The 21,012-nt window shown below is 32.9% G+C and overlaps 1 protein-coding gene across 9 annotated transcripts in view; it reads left to right on the top strand.

Annotated features, from left to right (window-relative positions):
• Positions 1–21,012, top strand: part of YAF2 (YY1 associated factor 2) — a 62,333-nt gene that overhangs the window by 14,286 nt on the left and 27,035 nt on the right. For 3 of the 9 annotated variants that reach the window (XR_001594245.2, XR_004955628.1, XR_001594249.2), the window contains 2 exons: positions 7,266–7,398; positions 7,492–7,591. The exons of 2 other annotated variants lie outside the window; for them this stretch is intronic. Coding sequence is in view for 2 of the 7 variants with exons in the window: in XM_036236578.1 (XP_036092471.1) it covers positions 7,266–7,398 (133 nt within the window). In the remaining 5 variants the exon portion in view is untranslated. Of the gene's footprint in view, positions 1–7,265; positions 7,399–7,491; positions 7,592–8,184; positions 8,560–21,012 lie in introns of those variants that run through there. 4 more of the 9 variants (XR_001594248.2, XR_001594246.2, XM_036236578.1 and 1 more) reach the window with 4 other exon arrangements.

Consider the following 21,012-nt stretch of genomic DNA (forward strand, 5'->3'; position numbering starts at 1 on the left):
AATTTTTGGCACGGTGCCTGGTATGTAGTAAATCCTCAAATAATGTTAGCTAAAAAGAGCAAGTACACAAGTGTTAATAATTCAGATAGGAGTATAACAGTCCGTGTTGTCAAAGTGTGAATACTTTTTGGGTAACTAATGAAACCAGAGCGTAAGAATAAGTATTTTCTACTAAGAAAATAACATCTGTACTGACTACTTTAGGGATAATTTCACCTATTCATCCTCCCTTCCTCTTCTCTTCCCTCCCCTTATGTGAGAGTGTGTATCCTAGTAATCTGATATGTATGCACTGTCACATAAAAAATTTGGCTCTTACCAGTAAAAGTTCTGATGTCTTAAAAGTACTTCGGTAATGTAATAGTGGTAAGCAGTGTATATAGTCTTGAGAATTGAACTGTTAAAAGCTGCATTTTTTTTTTTTTTTACTACTTCCTGTAGTTAAAGAGTAAGTTTATTTCCAAGATTGGATTACCCAGAGAATGTGATTATTACCTGTTTTTAGGCCAGTGTCATCTTATATTTTATGCTGTTTCTTCTGCCTCACCCTCTCCCATCCTCCACAACTTTTTTCTAATTCTTTATGATTGCTCAAGCATTATTGCTCTCAAGAAGCACTCTTTTATCCCTAGGCCAGAATGAATGCCCTTTTAATTATTCTTAAAGCATTCTGTGCAAAATGTGATGATTGTATTTACACAGTGTATTGAAAATATTTTGTTTTTCTCTTTCCTTCCCTGGACTGTAATCTCCTTGAGTGTTGTACCATTGGTCCTGGAATCACATTTCAGTTTAAATCCCCACCTTGCCATTTATAGTTATATAACTATAGGGCTTTTTGGTGATGATTAAATGTGACAAACGATGTAAGGAATTTATCATAGTTATTAATAATTAAGATAATAATTGTAAATAATATTAATAAAAATTCCTAATGGTTGTCAGTATATTTGCATAGGTATTGATAATGCTTAATTCATCTTTAAAGGCTCTTTGTGATTTATCTGATTCTGTTGCTGCTTTAAAGTGTTTTCCACTTCTTGTTTTTAAGGAACATAAATATAATTTCATTTCTTTTTATTTCATGAACCTGTGAGTTGGATGGAGTCTATTTAATTATGCTCATTTTACTTGATAGAAGAATTTAGGTCAATTTAAGTTACCTTCTCACACAGCTTTTTCAGCATTTTAAATGTTTTCTTCTGCCATCAATATAATGCATAGCTGAAATCACAACCGATAGAATTTTATTCTATCTTATGTCTTGCTTACTTGTTTGTTGAATCTTAATTAGAGGCAGAGAAACCATTTAGTGGAAGCCATTGCAACAGTCTAGGTAAGAGACAGTGGTGGCCAAACAAGAATAATATCAGTGGGAGAGAGAAAAGTGAATGAATTCTAGATATGTTTAGAAGGAAATTTATGAGACTTGATGGAAGGATGAGTATGGCTGTGACAGGTAGGAAATGGAGTTGGAGAGAGGGAAGAATCAAAGATGAATCCCAGACTCTGGCTTAAATAACTAGATAAATGGTGATACTTCTCACTGACATAGGGAATAGGAAGAAGGACAGGTTTGCAGGGAGGTAATAGTTCACTTTTAGATTTAATTTCAAGTATCAAAGGGAAATGTGAGAGAGGAGATCTATGAGGCAGTTGGATATGTGAGGCTTAAGTTTAAGAATGAGAACAGGGCTATAAATATTTATTGGGTAGTCATAAGCGTACATGACCAAGTTGAGGACATGGGAGTGGTAAAACAGATCAGAGAGAGAATAGACTGCATAGCATGAGAAAAGAACCTAGGATAGAAACTTGAGAAAAATCACTAGTTTTTTTGTGGTGGTAGAAGAAGAGCATCCCATAAAGAAGAAAAAAAATGGAGGAGAAATAAAAATGAAATCTGGAGTAAGAAACCCGGAAAAATGTAATGTTACAGAATCAGGGAAGAGAATGTTTTCGAAAGGATGGAATGTGATCAGCCATGTCACATGGCCTTTACTTTCATCAGACAATCTTAATTTTTCCCTTTTATTCTATGTAATGTTTATTTTAAGAACACTGGCATTAAAATTTATATTTTAAGTTGTAACAAGATAATAATCCTGCATGGTTCTTACTGACTTTTTTCATGATAGTTACAACAGTTTTGAATTGTTTATAGGTTAAATAAAAAGATTAATATTGGTAGTTCAGGAGATGAATAAAATTATGTCAAGTAAGAGAGCTTTAATTATCTAGTAAAATCTATCATTAAGCCTGTACTTCTACAGATAACTCCTGATGATAGCTACAGAATTAATAATTAAAAATCGGGTCCATCTCGGTGTTAATAATTTCTTAAGTGGTAAGTAAATTAAGTCTCTAGGAAATTGCATGGTTAATTTTGAGGGAAATGTATGGTTTGAAGAGGCCTTTATCTTTTGTTTTTAGGAAGAACGAATCATAGCACTCTGTCAGCTAACCAAGCAAATCATAGCATTTTCTATAAAACTGTATTTGGTTTGTTAAGTTATAGTCATCTGTGGAGTACATTGGATTTGATATGATTCGTGATTCATATTTTATGAATGTGGAAACAAAGTTATTAGAGCATAGGCAGTATTTTGAAAACTCACTGTACTTCAGACTATCTTAAAATTTATTATATTAGGAAAATTTCTTATTTTATAAAATTGGTTTGTAATGAGAAGCATGTAACATCTTAGAAATGGTTATTAAGAATTGATTTGAAAACCAATGTAAGGCTTAGAATCTGGTGAGATTAATTTTAATATAATCAGAAAAGATCAGAAAAAGAATGTAACTGAAGGTTAGACTTCCTTATTATGTTGACAGATTGTTGGCATTTTTGTGTAATAACTTGGATACTAACTATAGTTAATGTATAAAGGGCTACATATAATGTTCCCGACATTTTAGAGTAAAATCAGGGAAATGTTTCCTTGAACTAGAAAATATTAAGAATAGATATATGATTTTAAGATATATGATTTATAAAGTGTGATGCTTAATTAAGGGACCAGGCTATCTGTCACATTAGGATGATCAAATGTTGGAAGATCAATTAATGTGATTAGGGTATTCTTAGGAAGAATGACTAGAACATAATATTATATAAAACAAAAACCACCCAGTATTATGACACTGGACAATTGGTTGATGTTTACCATAGTACAAGAGGTGGTAGAAAGTGAGAGATGCTATTTGAAGACTCTTGGAAAATTGCATGGATAATTCTTAGTATCACTAGAATGGGTTGTAATAATGTAGGCTTCTTTATATCTATATTTAGCTATATCTTAAGACCGTTCATTTTTTAAAAAGTAGTTAGTAGATACAGCAACCAGTTTCCAGGGCTGCTGCACACTTAGACTGTGTTTGTTATGCAATTATTTGGCCCTGTCTAAGTACCTTGATATTGGGAAAGAAGTGTCCTGGAAAGTGGCATCTACTTTATTAATAAGTGTGGTTAGGGTGGTTAGTAAAATTCAGTCATTGACTCTTACCTGTTTTAGTTTAAGATCGAATTTTTGGGTGTAAAAACCAAGAGTCAAATTCAGAATTGGTCCCCTATCCATTAACTCATAGGTATTATTTTCCTGTGAGTTCCCTTTTTGGCAGCTAATTGACATTTGCTTTGCCACTTTTAGCTTAATAAAACTTACTTTATATATTAGCTTTCTGCATTAGTTATCTATTGCTGAATAACAGATGACCCCAAAATTTAATGGCTGAAAACAATAAATATTTATATCCTCCCTCTCTCTCCTCCTCCTCCTCCTCCTCCTCTTCCTCTTCCTCCTCTTCTTCCTTCTCCTCCTCCTCTTCCTCCTCTTCCTCATCCTCTTCCTCTTCAGAAGCAGCTTAGCAGGTAGTTCTGTCTAGGGTCTGTCAGGCTCAACTGAGGGAATATCCAAGCTTACTCATGTGGCTGTGAGCAGGCCTTAGAACACTGCTTCCAAGTTACTCACATGGCTATCGGCAGGCTTCAGGACTGGCTATTGGCCAGAGACATCAATTTCTTGGCCATGTGGGCCTCTCCAGGGGACTGCTCACAAGAAGTCAGTTTGCTTACCCCAAAGTGAGAGCCACCAAAACAAAAGCTACAGTCTTTTTATAACTGAATGTAGGGAGTGACATCCTATTATTTCTGTCAAATTCTGTTCCTTAGAAATGAGTTACTAAATCTAGTCCATATTCAAAGGGAGGAGATTACAGAAGGGCATATATATCAAGAGGTGGGATCATTGTGGACCATCTTAGAGGCAGCCCACCACACTATTTTTTAAAGTTTAACACATTTTGTTGTTGCAGAATTCTTTCTTGAAAGTGAGGTGTATGGGGGAAACCCAAAATATACAATAGATAATGGAGAATTATTCTTTCCAGAGCAGGGGTTCTAGGAAAATAGAGCTTACCTGCCAGCATCCCTCCTCTTCAATTTTTCCACATAATTTGACTGTTAATAGCTGGAATGTTTTATTAATTGCTTCCAAATTATATGTATTTTTTTTTAAATCATGAGTTTATAGCTCTTTGCAATTCAGTTTTGATATTAACCTGTTTTTATAGCTCTTTTTTTTAATGCTGCAAATCATGATTCCTAATCAGTAACATTAGTTGTTTTCTTTATCTTGAAATATAAAGAATATAGTTTCAAGGTAATGTACCAAAAGTAATAAAAGGATAAACCTAAGTGAAGTTTAGAATTTCTTTATAGTTCTTTAATCTTTAGACCATACCTTCTAAAGATGTTATAAATCATTTGAAAATAATTCTATTTCTGGGTGGTTATGTTAATAGTAATATATGGTTAGATTCAGGCATTGTTTCTAGACAGTTTATTAACTTAATTAATCCTTACAAATGTCCTGTGAAGTAGGTTCTGTCCTTATCCTTATTTTACAGAAGAATATAGTTTTTGCCATCTTGATTTAGGCTAATTTTGCATTAACAAGAAAATAGTACTGTTTTTGTTTTTTTCAGTTTTTTTTTTTTTTTTTATGGGATGATGTAGGGAAAGTAGTGTATAAAACTGAGGGGAAGGAAAATTTTGATTGGGAAATGGGACGGTATTTATAATTTGGGGACCCCGATGGTAGTATCTCATGGGACTGAAAAGGGAGATAAGGCACAATAGACCTCAAAGTTTTGTCAAATGTATTAAAAAAAAAGATAAAGTACCAATCTTCTAATTTTTGTTTATAACTGGTAGGCACTATAGAACCTTTTTTCCTTTGGATGATGAGAGGGAGGGTCTAGAAAAAAAAAGAGAAAATGAGAGTCTTAAATATGTGTGAATATGTGTATAATATTAAATTTTATTATACTGTTACAGGATTCCAAGCCCAAGATTTACCCTAAACAACTCTACATAACTATAATCCTTACATTAGATTTTTAAATCTTATTGAAAATTAGAAAACAGTGGTATCTGGAATAATCAAAACCAGTTGTAATTTAAGTTGCTTCTTGCCAAAATATAATGTCCAAACTAGTGGGTGGTAGTGGAAGTGAGAGTTAGCTACCAAATTGTTTTCTGAGCAGTTTTTCCATAAATTCAGATTGATTTGATGAAATAGACTTTCATTAGCAAAATGTCTGATTTGGTTCTTGATTACTAAGGAGTATGGGTACCTTTTTGTGGATGAGTGTTATAATTACTAGAGCTTACACAGAGCTTGCTCATTTTTGGAATTTATTTTCTAAGGTATTCCAATGAAATTTATATTAGTTGAGCTTATGGCATGATAACAACAAACATGGCTTTCAGTGCTGGTCTCCTAAGTGACCCTTTTGGTTACCTTAAAATATTTTTAAGGTATTTTAATTCATTCAAATTAAAATTTTGTTTAACTGCATGTGATTCTCTTTTAAAATTGTAAGATAGATGAGTTTAAATGGAGACTGCATTTGTTATAAATATTATTTAGTAATTATTACTTAATTCTTAATGACATCTTTTATACTAGCTTATACCATAAGAATAAAATAATTGCATTATTGTTCCTGTGTCTATTTTATCAATTCAGACATGTAGGACTTTTGTGCTATGTACTTGCTCACTCACTCTTCAGGGAATAGAAGTTAACGAGGAATTAACTAGAAAAATTAACTAGATGACCCTTTGGTATTTATCTCTGTATTACAGATAGAAATGGAGGTCTGTATCGTGCCCCTGTTTGAATGAATGAGTCATTTAAAAATTAATTTATTACTGTTATTTTTTTTTAAAAAAACAAGATTGAAATGTAAGATTTTTGTTAGAAATACCTTTACATTTGTTTTTATTGAATAATTATTTTATACATCATTTTATTCTATTTACTCTTAAAGGAAAAGGTATACATTATTTTGTTTCCATAGAGTGAAGAACCATGAAACCATAGTATTTTTGAAGGTAGGGGATGGTTATTTAGTACCATAATGGTAAAAAGGAGGAGTATTACTGAAAAATATTTGTATCTTCAACAGGAGCTAGTATTTGAAGTCATCATTGCTGTAGCACATTAAAATGAACATTTAATTAATATGTATTGAGTTAAAGGTCGTAGGATATTTTCATGTGAGCTTGAAGGTAAAGTTCTGTTGAGGAGACTTTTTTCTTTTGTTAGAAACTGCCCTTTTTTTTAATGACAGGTCCATTTTTAGGCAATTATTTAAAAAGTATAATAGTTAATCAAAAATAATACTATACTACTTAGTATAGTATGTAAATTAAAATCAGTATTTTTACTTACTCATGGCCTGACATACTGTTATATGTGTGTGGTTGGTTTGTTGCAGGTGGTAAATGGTTATTTTAAAGACTGAGTGCTAAATGCTTTTTTATCTGAAATCTTATAATCCACTGTAGTGTTAATTGTTAATCCACTGTTGTGGCCCCTACACCCAAATTGAGTAAATGTTAATGACAATGGCAAGTTAAGAAATGACATATTTTGATCAACTATTGTCCTTGTACTAATACTGAAAATGATGGTGTTCCAGTGAAATGGAACAGTCTGATAGCTGATATTTTTGTATATTCAAATTAGCTGCCATTGTAGTAGAAAGTTAAAAATGAAATCTTTCAAATAATTTTCTTTTGCTTGTGTTTCCGGTAATACAAGTTTCCGTTGATATTGTAGTTAGCACATTGTTTCTGTGTTTACTTTGGTGTACACATATGTAGTTATCTGGTGAATTTACAACCCTTTCCCTATAGTTCTACACGTATTAATAATCTCAAATAAAATTAAATAATCTTCTTATTCTGATAGAGAAGAAAAAGCTGGATCACTTACCAGTAACTGGAGTTCTCCTATTGGGTAATCTCCACAGATCCACATTCTTTGAAGTTATTGTGAATGCCTCGAGGACCAAGGAACCGTTGAAATTTCCAATTTCAGGAAGGTAAGCAAGTGCACTGAAGCATGTCTCTAGCATCTCCTAAATCCCCACCCCTCAGCTTTCTTACATATACGTCTGTACTGCATGCCCCCTCAGTTCCAGTGGATGCCCATCAGGAAGAGTCTCATGCTGGACAGAAGGGCAAGAGAGGTGGATCTGTGAGGGAAAAGACCCAATAGGATAACTCAAGTTACTGGTAAGTAATCTAGTTTTTGCAAATTTGAGATTTGTTTGTCACATTTCCTTAGAAGGAGTTCATTTAATTACAAGAAAGGAAGTTGTTTGCAATAGCTTCTTTTAGTTTGTTTGACATGGGTTATGGAATTTATCGTATGGATTAAAAATATCTAGTTCTTAATTAGTGTATGAGTAAATGTGATATTAGTTTCAGTGTATCATTTACGTAATAGCTGTTTATAAAAATTATGTTTATTTCCTTATGGTAGATAGTGTGAGAGTTTCAAAGCAATTTAAGGAAGCTCTGTGTTGAATTATTTTGTAGGTTCCTTTATTTGTGATGTTGCTTTTGTTGAAGTAAATACTTGCACTATAAAATTATGTTTATGCCAATTTTGGCCAAATTCTTTTGGTATTGAACAGCAAGAATATTATGTTAATTTTATGTTAATTGTCTAGCACTTCTTACCTTTTAACTTCATCGAAGGTATATTTGGAAAATAATTCAGGGTGTGTTGCAATTATATTTACCATTTCTTTGTTTATACTAGATAGGCTTATTGGTATGAAGGATGGCACCGTTGCTTCAGTGTGTGCTCTCTGGTTCCTCAGGTACCAGATACTTATTTTGAGCTGGCATGTAAATGTTAGAATTGGATGGAGTTCCTTGCTTCTGATTTCGCTCTCTCATTTTGCCTTGTTACCAGGTAATTATTTCTAAAAGTGCACCTTTAGGCCATAAAGGACCTGTAGTGGTGCCCTGCTCTACTGTTCTATAAAATTTTCATGTTTGCTGGGTACTTAAGGCCTCATAATCCAATCCCATCTAATTTTCTAGCCCTAATTTCTTTATTTTGGAACTTTTATTTTGGTCTTACCTAAACACTTGTCATATTTATATTTTGGTTTGTGCTTTTCCATTTTCTTGAAATAATCTTCTTTCCATTCTACTTTTTAATTATTATTTTTTATTTTTTTATTTTTAAAGCCTACAGCCCCAGGTATTTCTAGGTGGTGTAACATCCAAGTACTAACCAGCCCTGGCCCTGCTTAGCTTTCAAGATCAGACAAGATCAGGCGTGTTCAGGGTGGCATGACTGTAGCCTCAATTCTACTTTTCTGCGCTTTAAGGTTGAAGCTAAGTTCTACTCCTTACATAAAATCTTTTATGCGAGTATCTCAACTGTTAACAACCTCTATTTCAATCTGTGGAAACATGTTGTTTTGAGGATTGAATTAATTCATGGAATGTACTTAGTGCCTGGAGGCACATACTAAATACTTTTGTTAGCTATTATTTGATTGTAGATTTATCTTAAACATTTCTGTGATTAGATGTAATTCTTATCTGTATGATACAGTTTAGCCTCTAAATATAAACTTCAAGTTTTATTGCTATTTCTTTTGATGTAAAACTGTTAAGCTGATCTGTATGGTCTTTGACAGTAGGGATAGGATTTTATTGTTCTTCATCTTATTTCGAACATCAGTGACTGAATTTAAATTGTGTTCACTGAAAAAATTTGTTTTTCATATAGATACACAAATATACTTATTATTTTTTTCATTTATAAAACAGGTTCATTTGGCTTATTAATCCTGTTTGTACTGTATTTTTTTTTTAAGAATAATTTTTTTCGTTAAGACTGGTATAGTGAAATTATAATTGTTTAGTACAGTATGAACTTCTATGGCATGTTACTATGGTTTTGATAGTGTTAATTAGATCGGCTTTACTTTAAGACTGCATAGTGTTAGAAAACAAACTGGAAATTCAGGGTACTTAATTTTTTGAGGTTTGACATTTTTAGAAGATCATTGCTTGATTTTTAGAAATGCTTGCATTTAAGTATACCTTTCTGATGAAGCAGTAAATGAAATCTATTTTCAAGGTCATTGAAGAAGGAAATGCTTTTTGGCAGATCTAGTGTCACTTACAAATAATCACCAGAGAACCAATTCAGATCCGATTAGACAAGCCAAGATAAAGAACATTTAGTCAGTTGACTTAAGTACTTGTTTTCATGTCCATGTAAGAGACTGTGCAATCTCATGGTTTCTTTGATGTGATAATAGTATGATGGTTATATTGAGAATGCCCTTATTCTTTAGAGGTCTGTGCTGAAATATTAAGAAGTGATGTATCGTAATGGATTCAGGAATGGGCTCAGAAAAGAAAATGTGGGTATTTGGGTGTGGTGTTTGTATGAATATGTAGAGAGATAAAAAGAAAGATAAAGCAAATGTGGCAAATGATAATTCGAAACTAGGTGAAGGACGTATAGGTGTACATTGTACTTTCAACTTTTCTTTGGCTTTGATATTTTTCAAAAACAAAGTTGGGGTGAAAGTATTTTAAAAAGAATTTTACTGTGCTTCGCTTTCTCTAATTCGAAAATGGGAATAATAGAACTTGTTCTTTCCATGCCTTGATACAGGTTGGCACAGAGGGACAACATTTATTAGATAGAAAAGCAGTAAAGAGAATTTTTAAGAAGGGTTTCTTTTTTTTCTTTTGATATTAAAGAAGAGTTTTATAATGGTGAACTTTTCAAAGAACATTTCACCTAAAAGTGTATTAGTTTAAAATATGTCTATTTCCTTTTTTTAATTCAGAGCATATTATAAGTGAACAAGATCAAGAAACAGTAAGTATATATACAGATATGTAATGTAACCAATTGAAAACCTGAAAATGAAAATATATCAAGTTATAACTCAATAAATGGGCATAATAGAAGATTAGACTTAACTGAAGAGAGAAATTATTAATTTAAGATAAAACTGATAATTCAGGACACAGCACAGGGAGATAAAGAAATGAAAAATATGAAACAAAAGCTAAGACATCTAGAAGGCAGATTAGAAAGCTCCAAACTAATGTCTGGTTAAGAGTTCCAGAAGAAAGGACACAGAGAATGGTAGAAAATCAATATTGAAGAAAACAATGACTAAGAATTTTCAATAATTAATAGTGGAAATTATGAAATAATTAAATCTGAATCACAATAAAACATTGTACCAAAACTTGAGGTATACAAGAGAATTGTTGTTTAAGGGTTAATTTACAACCATAATTGCATGTATTAGGTTGAAAGAAAACAAATGAACCACATATTTAACTAAAAAAAAAAAAAAAAACCCTAAAAAAAGGAGAAAGTAAAACTAAAGAAAGGAGATAAAAATAAAGATAAAATTTGGTGAGATAGAAAATAATCAACAATAAAACAATAGTGATGTTTATTCAAATCACAGCTGGTTCTTCTCAATTGGGTAAGTTCTGAAAATACTCATCAAGAAACAGATGACAAACAAAACTTAAAAATGGAATATAATTACAAGTACAATTGTAATTTTAAAATATCACAAGAAATCACTGTTAATTTATATCTATTTAAACTTTTAAAACCAGGTGAAATGGTCTGGTTTCCTGGAAGAAAATCATTCCAAAATAGACTGTGCAGGAAAAAGAAAATCCAAAGAAACTGAAAACCATTTAAGAAATCGAAGCTGTAATAAATTTCTCGAAGAAGAAATTTTTAAAATAGCAATTTTGTTAAGCTATAATTCACGAACCATGCCATTTACCCCTTTAAAATGTAGAATTTAGTAATTTCTGGTATTTTTACAGAGTTATGCAGCCATTATTACAGTCAATTTTAGAATATTTCATCACCTCAGAAAGAAAGTCTGCACTGATTAGCACTCAATCCCAATTCTTCCCAAACTTTCCAGCCTTAGGCAACCACTAGTCCACTCTCTGTTTCTATTTATTTGCCTGTTCTAGACACTTCATATAAATGGAATCATCCACTATGGCCTTTTGTGATTTACTTCTTTCACTTAGCATAATATTTTTTAAGGTCCAATCATGTTTTATATGTATCTGTATACTTCATTCTTTTTTTTTTTTAATTGGGGTAACATTGGTTAATACAATTATGTAATTTTTGGGTGCACATTATAATTTGACATCTATATATTCTATTGTGTGATTACCACCCAGAGTCCTGTTTCCTTCAGCTACCATATATTTGATTCCTTTTACCCACTTCACACTCCCCCAACTCCCCTATATTTGACCCCTTTTACCCTGTCTACCTCTTTCCTCCTCCCCTACTCCCTACCCTCTGGTAACCACTAGTCCATTGTCCATGTCCCTGAGTCTCTTTTCTGTTCTTTTGTTGCTTTTAGGTTTATATCCCACATACAAGTGATATCATGTGATTTTCAACCGTTTTCAGTCCAGCTTATTTCGCTTAGCTTGATTATCTCGAGGTCCATCCATGTTGTCGCAAATGGCAGTATTTCATCTCTTCTTATGGCTGAGTAATAATAGTTCATTGTATATATGTACCACAGCTTCTTTAGCCAGTCATCTATTGTGGGACACTTTGGTTGCTTCCATGTCCTGGCCTCTGTGAATAATGCTCCTATGAACATCGTTGTGCAAATATCTTTCTGGATATGGGTTTTCAAGTTTTGGGGGTAAATACCCAGTAGAGGGATTCCTGGATCATATGGTAGATCAATCCTTAGTTTTTTTGAGGAACCTTCATACTGTTTTCCATAGTAGCTGTACCAATTAGCAGTCCCACCAGTAGTGTATAAGGGTTCTTTTTCTCTGCATCCTCTCCCACATTTGTTATTACTTGTCCTGTTGATTAGAGCTATTCTAACAGGTGTGAGATGGTATCTCATTGTGGTTTTTGATTTACATTTCCCTAATAGCTAGCGATGTTGAGCATCTTTTCAAATATTTGTTGGCCATTTGTATGTCCTCTAGGGAGAAATGTCTGTTCAGGTCCTCTGCCTATTTTTTGATTGGATTGTTTTTTGTTATTATTGAGTCATACACTTCATTCTTTTTTATGGCCAAATAATATTTCATTGTATGGTTAATGCCATATTTTGTTTATCCATTCAGTAGCTGCTGGATATTTGGATTATTTTCCATGTTTTGCCTATTATGAATAGTCCTATCAATGTTTATGTACAAGTTTTTGTGAGGATGTATCTTTTCATTTCTCTTGTGTATATACGTAGGAGTGGAATTGCGAGGTCACATGGTAACTTTATGTTTAAGCTTTTCAGGAACTGTTTTCTAAAGTGGCTGCATGTGCATCATTTTATTTTACTACCAGCAATGTGTGAGGACTTCAGTTTTTCCACATTCTCACCAGCACTTTCATTATCAACTATAGATAGCTATCCTCCGTGGTGTGAAGTGGTATAAGAAGGAATAGTATTAATTGTGATATTTATAACTGTAATTTCAGATATACTTTTGGGGAACAGATAACCCCAATTTTATACAAACTGAACCAGATAATAGGAAAAAAAAGGAAAGCTACTTTGCTCGTTTACTAGGCAAGTTTAGTCTCAAACCTCAGTTGGCACGAATATACAAGGGAAAATATATTGCATTCAATCCCATTTATGAATAGTCATAAAGATTATAATTATGATAAGAATGTAAGAATAGGTCAGTATTTGAAAATCATGTCAATGTAATTTGATAATGTAATAAGATTTAAGGAATAAAAAATCTTGAAAGATTCAGTGAAAGTATGTGGTAAAACTCAATACCCACTGATGTCTTTTTTGAAGAGTAACCCTCAAACCATTAAGAAAATTGAACTTGTTTTTTCAGTAAAGGCTTTCAAACAGGAAGCATCATGCTTAGCAGTGAAACCTGAGAAACATTTCCATTAAAGTTAAGAACAGACAAATGTATCTGTACAAGTAGGATAAGAAAAAAAGAAATAAAATCCAAAAGTATTGAAAAGGAAGAAAAATGAGATGAACATATCCCTGTGAAATTTTTTAAAAAATCAACTGACTGTGAATAAGAAAATTTAGTGTTTCTGGATTTAAAAATGACTTCTTTGCAATTTATATGTAATATCAGACAGATATCCCCATGGGATTTTTTTATGTATGTTGAAAATGATCTTCATATATGAAAGTAAAGAAAGACATAAGAATAACTGAGACAGTTCTGAAAGAAGAAAAGAAGGGACTTGTGCTGATGGATATCAAGACTGATTTTTAAATTATGGTATTTAGAATGGAATATTACATAGCAATGAAAAAAATAAATTGCTGCACACAACATGGAGTGAATCTCCCAGACTTAATGTCGACCAAAAGAAGTGAGACAAAAGATTACCTACTGTATAATTTCATTTATAGGAAGCTCAAAAACAGGCGGAACTAATCTATGGTGATAGAGATCAGAACAGTGGTTATCTTGGAAGCATGGTACTAATTGGCAAGAAGTATTAGCATTCTGGAGCACGAGAAATGTTAACTTCTTGGTTTGGATTGGATCACAAAGGGATATTATAAAATTCAAGCCGTATGTATAATATATACTTTATATAAATTGTACCTCAATAAAAACGGTATTTAAAGAATATAGTCTTAATATAGAAAAAGACATAAATAGAATAGAGAATTCAGAAGTGGATCCATATTGAGAAGTTGGTAGTGTTAGACATGGCATTTTCTATTAGCAGAGAAAGAAAGAGTGAACTACTGAATTGGTTTTCTATATAGAGTAGGGTGGGGGATTAGATCTGTACTTCACCCCATATGCAAAATAAATTCCAGTTGAATTAAACACTGAAAGAGGAACACTTTTTTAAAAAAGAGGAAAATATAGAAGAATACATGTCTTTAGGATATGTAAGGCCTTCTTTAACAAGTCAAGAAGATTGAACCATTTGAATAAGGACTTGAATAACTCAAAAAGAAAAACTCAAGATTTAATAAATACTGCATAAATCAAACTAAAAGTGGCACAGCTGGGAGATAGGTGCACTTTCTGTATATCTAGTGGATTCGTGTCCAGATTATATAAATATCAAAAGAAGAAGAAGACAGCACAAATACAAATAAAATGAACAGTGGATATTAGCAGTTTGCAGCAGAGGAAACTGGAAATTGGAATGGCTAATGAACTGAGAAGATGCTTAGTCTCATTTGCAAGGAAATGCAGTTAAAAACTTACAAGCCATCAGTTTTCACTCATTAGGTTGCAAAACTAAGGATTGGGTAAGTGTTGTACAATTGAAAATGTGTATACCCTAGTATCCATCAATTACTATTCAAGGTATTAATGTAGGGAAATATATGCATATGCCCAGCAGGATTTGTACAGGGATATTCGTTTAGAATACTATCTAAATGTCTTTCAATAGAAGGCAGGGATAAATAAGATATGAAATAATTTTATAATGGAGAATTACCTAAATCTGTGTTCCAGTGATTATCATTGGTGATTTTTTCTTTTTTTACTTTAAGAAACAAATTGTACTGTCTATACCCCAGGATTATTTAAGTATTTTATAAATGTTAACTATTTTAGTCCTCCTAAAAACTCAGAAATAAGTGCTATCATTCATCATTATCTCCATTTTACATATGAGAATGATGAAGCATAGAGGGGTAAATAATCTGCCTACTCTCATAGGTAGTAAATAGCAGAGCTGCGATTCAGAGCTAGAATTTGAATCTCAGTTGACTGGCTCCAGAATCCACTATGTCATGTTGCTTTTTGATACATATAAATATGGAGAGATTTCATAGATGTAAGGAAGTTTGTTGCAGAATGATGTGTATAATGTGATCTCATTTACACCAAATTCATGATAGTGATTACCTTGGGTGGGGTTGGAAGGTGAGGGAGATCTAGTGATAGTAGTGGAAGGAAACTAGCTTTATGGAACTGCATGTTTTTCCTTAAAGAATATGTATATTTGTAGCTTTTAAACACCTACATTTATTGTATGTGTATGCTTATTTTTGCAAAAAGAAACACTGGAAATTGACCTTTATTGTTTTAATCTTTATTTCTTCTTGATACTATTTTATAGTAGAAAAAGAAAGTAGTAGTCGCCCTAGCACAATGGCTGTAATCTAATCTAGCTTTGAGAATACAGCAGATGAGCACCAGGCACCAATTCAGATGCTGGGGATAGGGAGACTAAACTCCTGTCTTTAAGGAGTTTAGAGTTTTATAAGGAAAGAGATAAGAAAAATAATTTTAATTCAGTATATTAAGTGCAGATTTCTTCCCTGTTTCTCTATCCCCACCCCTTTCCCTCCAGATTTATAATAAGAGAAAGAGAAATATTTTGATTTGGGCATGGGAAACAGGCAATGAAATAGCAGTGGTGACCTTATTGGTTATTTTTTTACAAAACTACTGGAGAATAAACCTATAATGGTCAGACGTTGTAGCTTGTTCACCATTTTATCTCTAAAACCTAAACTAAGTATAATGCCTTGTGCTTAGTATTACTAAGCTCCTAGATGTTTGAAAGAATAACTGTACTTTCACACTTCACTCTCAAATTAACTAGCACCTGACCCCAAAGTTCTCTGTAAACCATCTGGGATGTCTTCTGTTGGTTCCATTTCTTCCATTGGTTACCAAAGTCTAAGGTAATTTGGGAACACTAATAAAGCCTTGAATTGTTTTGTACTAAAGAACTCTGCCTAGGGAAATACTTTAATCTGTAGGAAGTTTTAGATCTCTAAGTCTAATTTTATTTTCATTGTGGTGAATCCAGTACATTTTTTTTTTAAGCTAGTAGTCTTCTAATATCGGGATAGTACAGTTGTTTTTCTGAGTTAATGTATTCTCTGTCTTTGAGTCAGTGCTGTTTTATAAAGTTTTTATATTCTGCATCTTATTTGCGAAATTCTTAATTTCTTAAAACCACATTCTCTTAAAGTTTCCAGATAGACCATGGACTGTTTCCAGATTATATTAATGTTTATTATATGAGAATGCCAATGTCTTTTAAAATTTGTCATGGTATCTCATAAAAAGTAGGTATTGTTATTTTCTTCCACCCTAGTGAGAGAGGTATATTTCCCTAGGTAGCAAAATGGAGTAGTGTTAGGTGAGATCTTTCCCAAAAGGGTGAATTTGAATATCTAAAAATTGCCGAGAATGGCTAAACTTGAATAAATCATAGTGAAAGATGTTTATCTTTGTAAGTTTAACAGTTGGATTGTAATTGATAAAATCCTATGAAAGCATATTATTATGCTAGATGGATTATAATTTAACTATTGGCCAAATCCTGTTTCATGTGTACATAGTGCTTCTTTCTTACTATATAACCCTTTTGTCAGAGATAATATGAAGAGAGCCTGGTTACTATTTGGTGAAGCAATCCTGCTGGCTCAAGCCCCTGCCCAGAAATTTGATTCAGTCTCTTTTTTAGACAGTTTGGCAAAATCATCTTATTCAGGATGTACCCAAAAGGAATTTAATACTAAAGAAAGGACAATACAAAATTCAAAATGTTAAAAAGTAGTCATTTAAGGCTTCACATTAACCATAACTAATTTGTAACAGTGCTGTTCAATAGAAATGTAATGCAAACCATAAAATAGAACCATATATGTAATTAAAAATTTCTTGTGGCCAGATTAGAAAAGCAAATTGTAACAGGTGAATTTACTTTTAATACTATATTTAACTCAAAATATCAAAAACATTATTTTTTCAATTTTTAGTGAGATATTTTACAATCTTTTTCATACTAAGTCTAAAATCTGGGGTTATTTTATACTTAGAGCAAATCCAGTTTGGACTAGCACATTGCAAGTGCTCAGCATCAACATGCAGCTTCTGCATTGTATAGCACAGACTTAGAACATCTAAAAGAACATTTGGTTTTATTTAATTTTCCTATTATTTCTGATAAGAAGGTGCTTTGAGTATCTTTTTCTTTCATTGCTTCACCTGTTTGTGTGTACTCAGCTTTACTATTGATCATTGGTAACATGAAGCCCTACTATTCATTCCTAAATTTGACAGAGCATTTAGGTTTTTCTGCAGTATTGCCTTATACCTAGGTCTACTTTTTTTTTTTTTAGATGTGAAGTGTTAAGTTTCCTTCCTGTAAGCTTTTAATCAGAGTATTGGCTCCAGCTTTTTATCGTAGTATCTGACTGGACACTGAAAGACTGTCGATTTCACCTTTCCTAGATGAGGAATATTTAAGACAATTATTGTCAGTAAATGAATTTATAACATGATACTGTTTATCCATGTGTCCCAATAACAGTAGAATTTTGTGATTTATATCAAACATTGCCAGGCTTTGCTCTTTGAGACTCCTTAAACTCTCAATATGTAAATGCTCAGATTCTGGGGATTTGGGGGTCCTCTGTTTCTTTGTCTTATTGTTAATTACTGTTTAACTTTCATACCTGTTCTTAGTTTCTAGTCTTTCTCAACTTACCTCTGTGTTACTCCATCTCCCCTCTAGCAGAATCCTAATCTCATTTTATTTCCTTCCTAACCTTACTATCTAGGCATACTACCCATTATTTTTGGTAGGTGTTTCCCAGGACAATTAGTGCAATATTTGCCTGTTACCTTATCCCTGATGTTTAGGTAGCAGTTTTAGCCTTAGAGTACGGTATAGAATTAGTATTGGAGGTCCTGGCCTGATGTCGAAGTTGAAGTGATCATTCATCCAGTTTAATTTCATCATCCTTAGCCAGGTGAAAGCTGATAGTTGCTAATCGTGGTCAAATTTTTGAGTTGTACAGCCAAAGAAAAAATACTGAGCAGCCCATGGTTGCTGTGAACAAAACTAAAAGCTGGTAGAAGAGTGGGCCAGGACTGGAGCAAAGAAGCACTGTGTGTGTGTGTGTGTGTGTGTATAAAATACATATCTATATATAAAATACATATACATATGTAATATATATATGCATATATTCTGTCCTCCAGTTTGTCTTATCTACTTTCATGACACTTATTTTCAAAATTTCCAGTTTCAACTTCATCTCTAAATATTTACTGAAACCAACAAAATGTGAGGTACTTTTTCATCAATGAACAAGAAAGACACTGCCTTCTCAAGTGGCAGTTACTTGTCTGTCTTTCCTCTTTAAATGTCTAGTAATTTTTGGCTGCCTTTAAGTCCAAGTCAAAGGCCTCAGCTTAGTCTTTGAAGTTCTGCAGTAGAGACTGGAAACTGATGACTGGTTTGATTCTGCCTTGTTTTGTTTGGTTCTCTCAATGTTGGTCTACGACATGTTTCAAAGAAATGGATTGCCATTATTAAAATTTAGGATATTTCTTTTGAAATTTTAAATTTCTAGCCTCTTTTTAAAAATGAGAAGATCTAGCAGCACTGAGCCACATTATTCATTGCAACAATTTGCCCTATTTAGAAGGGACTTTTGCTCTCCACAGTTCTCATCACTCCTTGTGTCCTGGGTTTTTCTTATACCTTATCTTCTTTCCTCATTTTTATTACTTATTTTGTCTCTAAACAAGTGAGATTGTAACCTCTGTTGTAGATAATCTAGTCCCACATTACTCTTAACTTTTCTTTGATATGAACCCTTTAGTACGGCCAAGAGGATACTCTTAGTAAAGTCTATATATACTCTTTGACATGGCTTACAAATCCTTTTATGGTCTGGTTCCTGTTTATTCCTTCAGCCTTAGCTCTTGCTATTCACTCCAGTAACATTATGCCCCAGCTATAGCCACCATCTACCTACGAGTGTTATGTTCTCTTGTTTTGGGCTTTGTACACACTGTAATCTCTGGATGCTGTTTTGCCTGTTCTCCCATTCTCTGTTCCCACTACTTCCCGTCCCACACCCCAGGTTTGGTTAATTCTTGTTAATGTCTTCGTTTAGATATCCCATCCTTCAGAATGCCTTCCTCGCTTCCACAGGATCTGCCTATGTATTTGCATAACTGCCTGAATTTACCCCAGTCTTAACACTTTTCACAATTGCTTTTGATAATGTGTTCTCCATACCATTCAGTAGAATTTTATGGGTGTCTTCTTCACCTTTGATTCCGAAGAGCTATTATAAAATAGATGTATAGCAAATATTACTTGAATGGATGACTTTCTCTTGTTGTAATTCCTAGTTCTGAATATTTGCTTATGTAGTTTCTGTTGTATGGAATGTTCTCTTTACTCTTCCAATTTCATTCATCCTCTGAACTTCAACTTGAGAGCTGTCCTAAGATTTTTTTTTTTTAGTGGAGGGGGGCTTATTTCAGTATCTGTTTACCTTTCACGTTAAGTTCTGGTAATATGTTTTAGAAATCCCTCTTTAACACTTAACATTGTTCCATGTATGTTACTTTAAATTGAAGTTGTATTTAATGTCACAATTTCATTCATAAGGTGGTATTTGCCAATAACCTGTGCTTTAGAGTATATTGCTAGCTAAAATAATTTATCTATTGATTATATTCATTCATGAGTCAAACCTCTACTACTTTTCTGTATATTCTCCCTCATTAATTGAAAACTGTGACATCTAGCGACAAGTTTTTATCTCTACCTAAATTTCTTCCTTAATTTTGGATTTCTTCCATAATAATACTTAGTGCATATATTTTAATTGCTTGAGTATTTTTCTGTTTCTCACACTAAACTGTAAACTAAGTAAGGACTGAAACCATATCTATTTGTTTTAACCATCTGTTGATATAATATTTTAACTACTGTAAGAATTTAGAAGATCTTGATATTTACCATATGCATGTTTAAGATGTGACTAAAACAATGACTGTTTTTAATAAGCTAGGCGTGAACATTTCTTTACATGTAAATTGCTAGGCAGTTATTTAGGCAACTCCATGTGTTTGTCTTCTAGGTGTCAAATTTAACATGTGCAAAATGGAACTTATATTTTTGTCCCCAAATTTCTCCTTCTTTCTTGATGACACAACCTGCCTTATCTCTCTCTCTCCCCCATACACTTCCTGTTCATCTATAAACTGTATACGCTGTACCTCTAAAATCTGTTAAGAATTTTATCACTTTTTCCACCTTCTGCTGTTGCCATCCTAATATAAGACACCATCATCTCCTGCCTGCTGATTATCGTAAGTTTCTTATTGGTTTTCTGATTACACCCATTCCCCTACCATCTGGTCTCTAAATATCAGCCAGTCAATTTTTTTTTTAAGTTTCCAAAGCTCATTTTCATCTGACCCTCTCACATTTTTTCTGTAGAATGACTATTTTTATTGTAATAAGTTTACCAAGAAAGCAGAGTCCAGAAAGGTTAAGTGACTTGCATAAGAACTGAAGCTATTCAGTAGTGAAGCCAGAATTTAATTATAGATCTTCCTGTCTCAAAGCTTTGTCATATGGACCACAATTCTGCATTTGATTGATGTGGGAAACCATTAGAAGGGACATTACCTTAAAGTCTCCGCCAGACTGTTTTTCAGAGGGATATGTCATACCATTTATAGTTATTCTTTTATAGCCATCACTGTTTTTTTTTTTTAATAGACTTTTTTTAGGTTCACAGCAAAATTGAGCACAAGATACAGAGATTTCTCATATAATTTCAGTCCCTACATTTTCATAGCCTTCCCCGTTTTCAGCATCCCCACCAGAGGGGTACATTAATTATAAT

The sequence above is a fragment of the Rousettus aegyptiacus genome, unplaced genomic scaffold, assembly GCF_014176215.1.
Source record: "Rousettus aegyptiacus isolate mRouAeg1 unplaced genomic scaffold, mRouAeg1.p scaffold_m13_p_2, whole genome shotgun sequence".
Taxonomy (NCBI): Eukaryota; Metazoa; Chordata; class Mammalia; order Chiroptera; family Pteropodidae; genus Rousettus; species Rousettus aegyptiacus.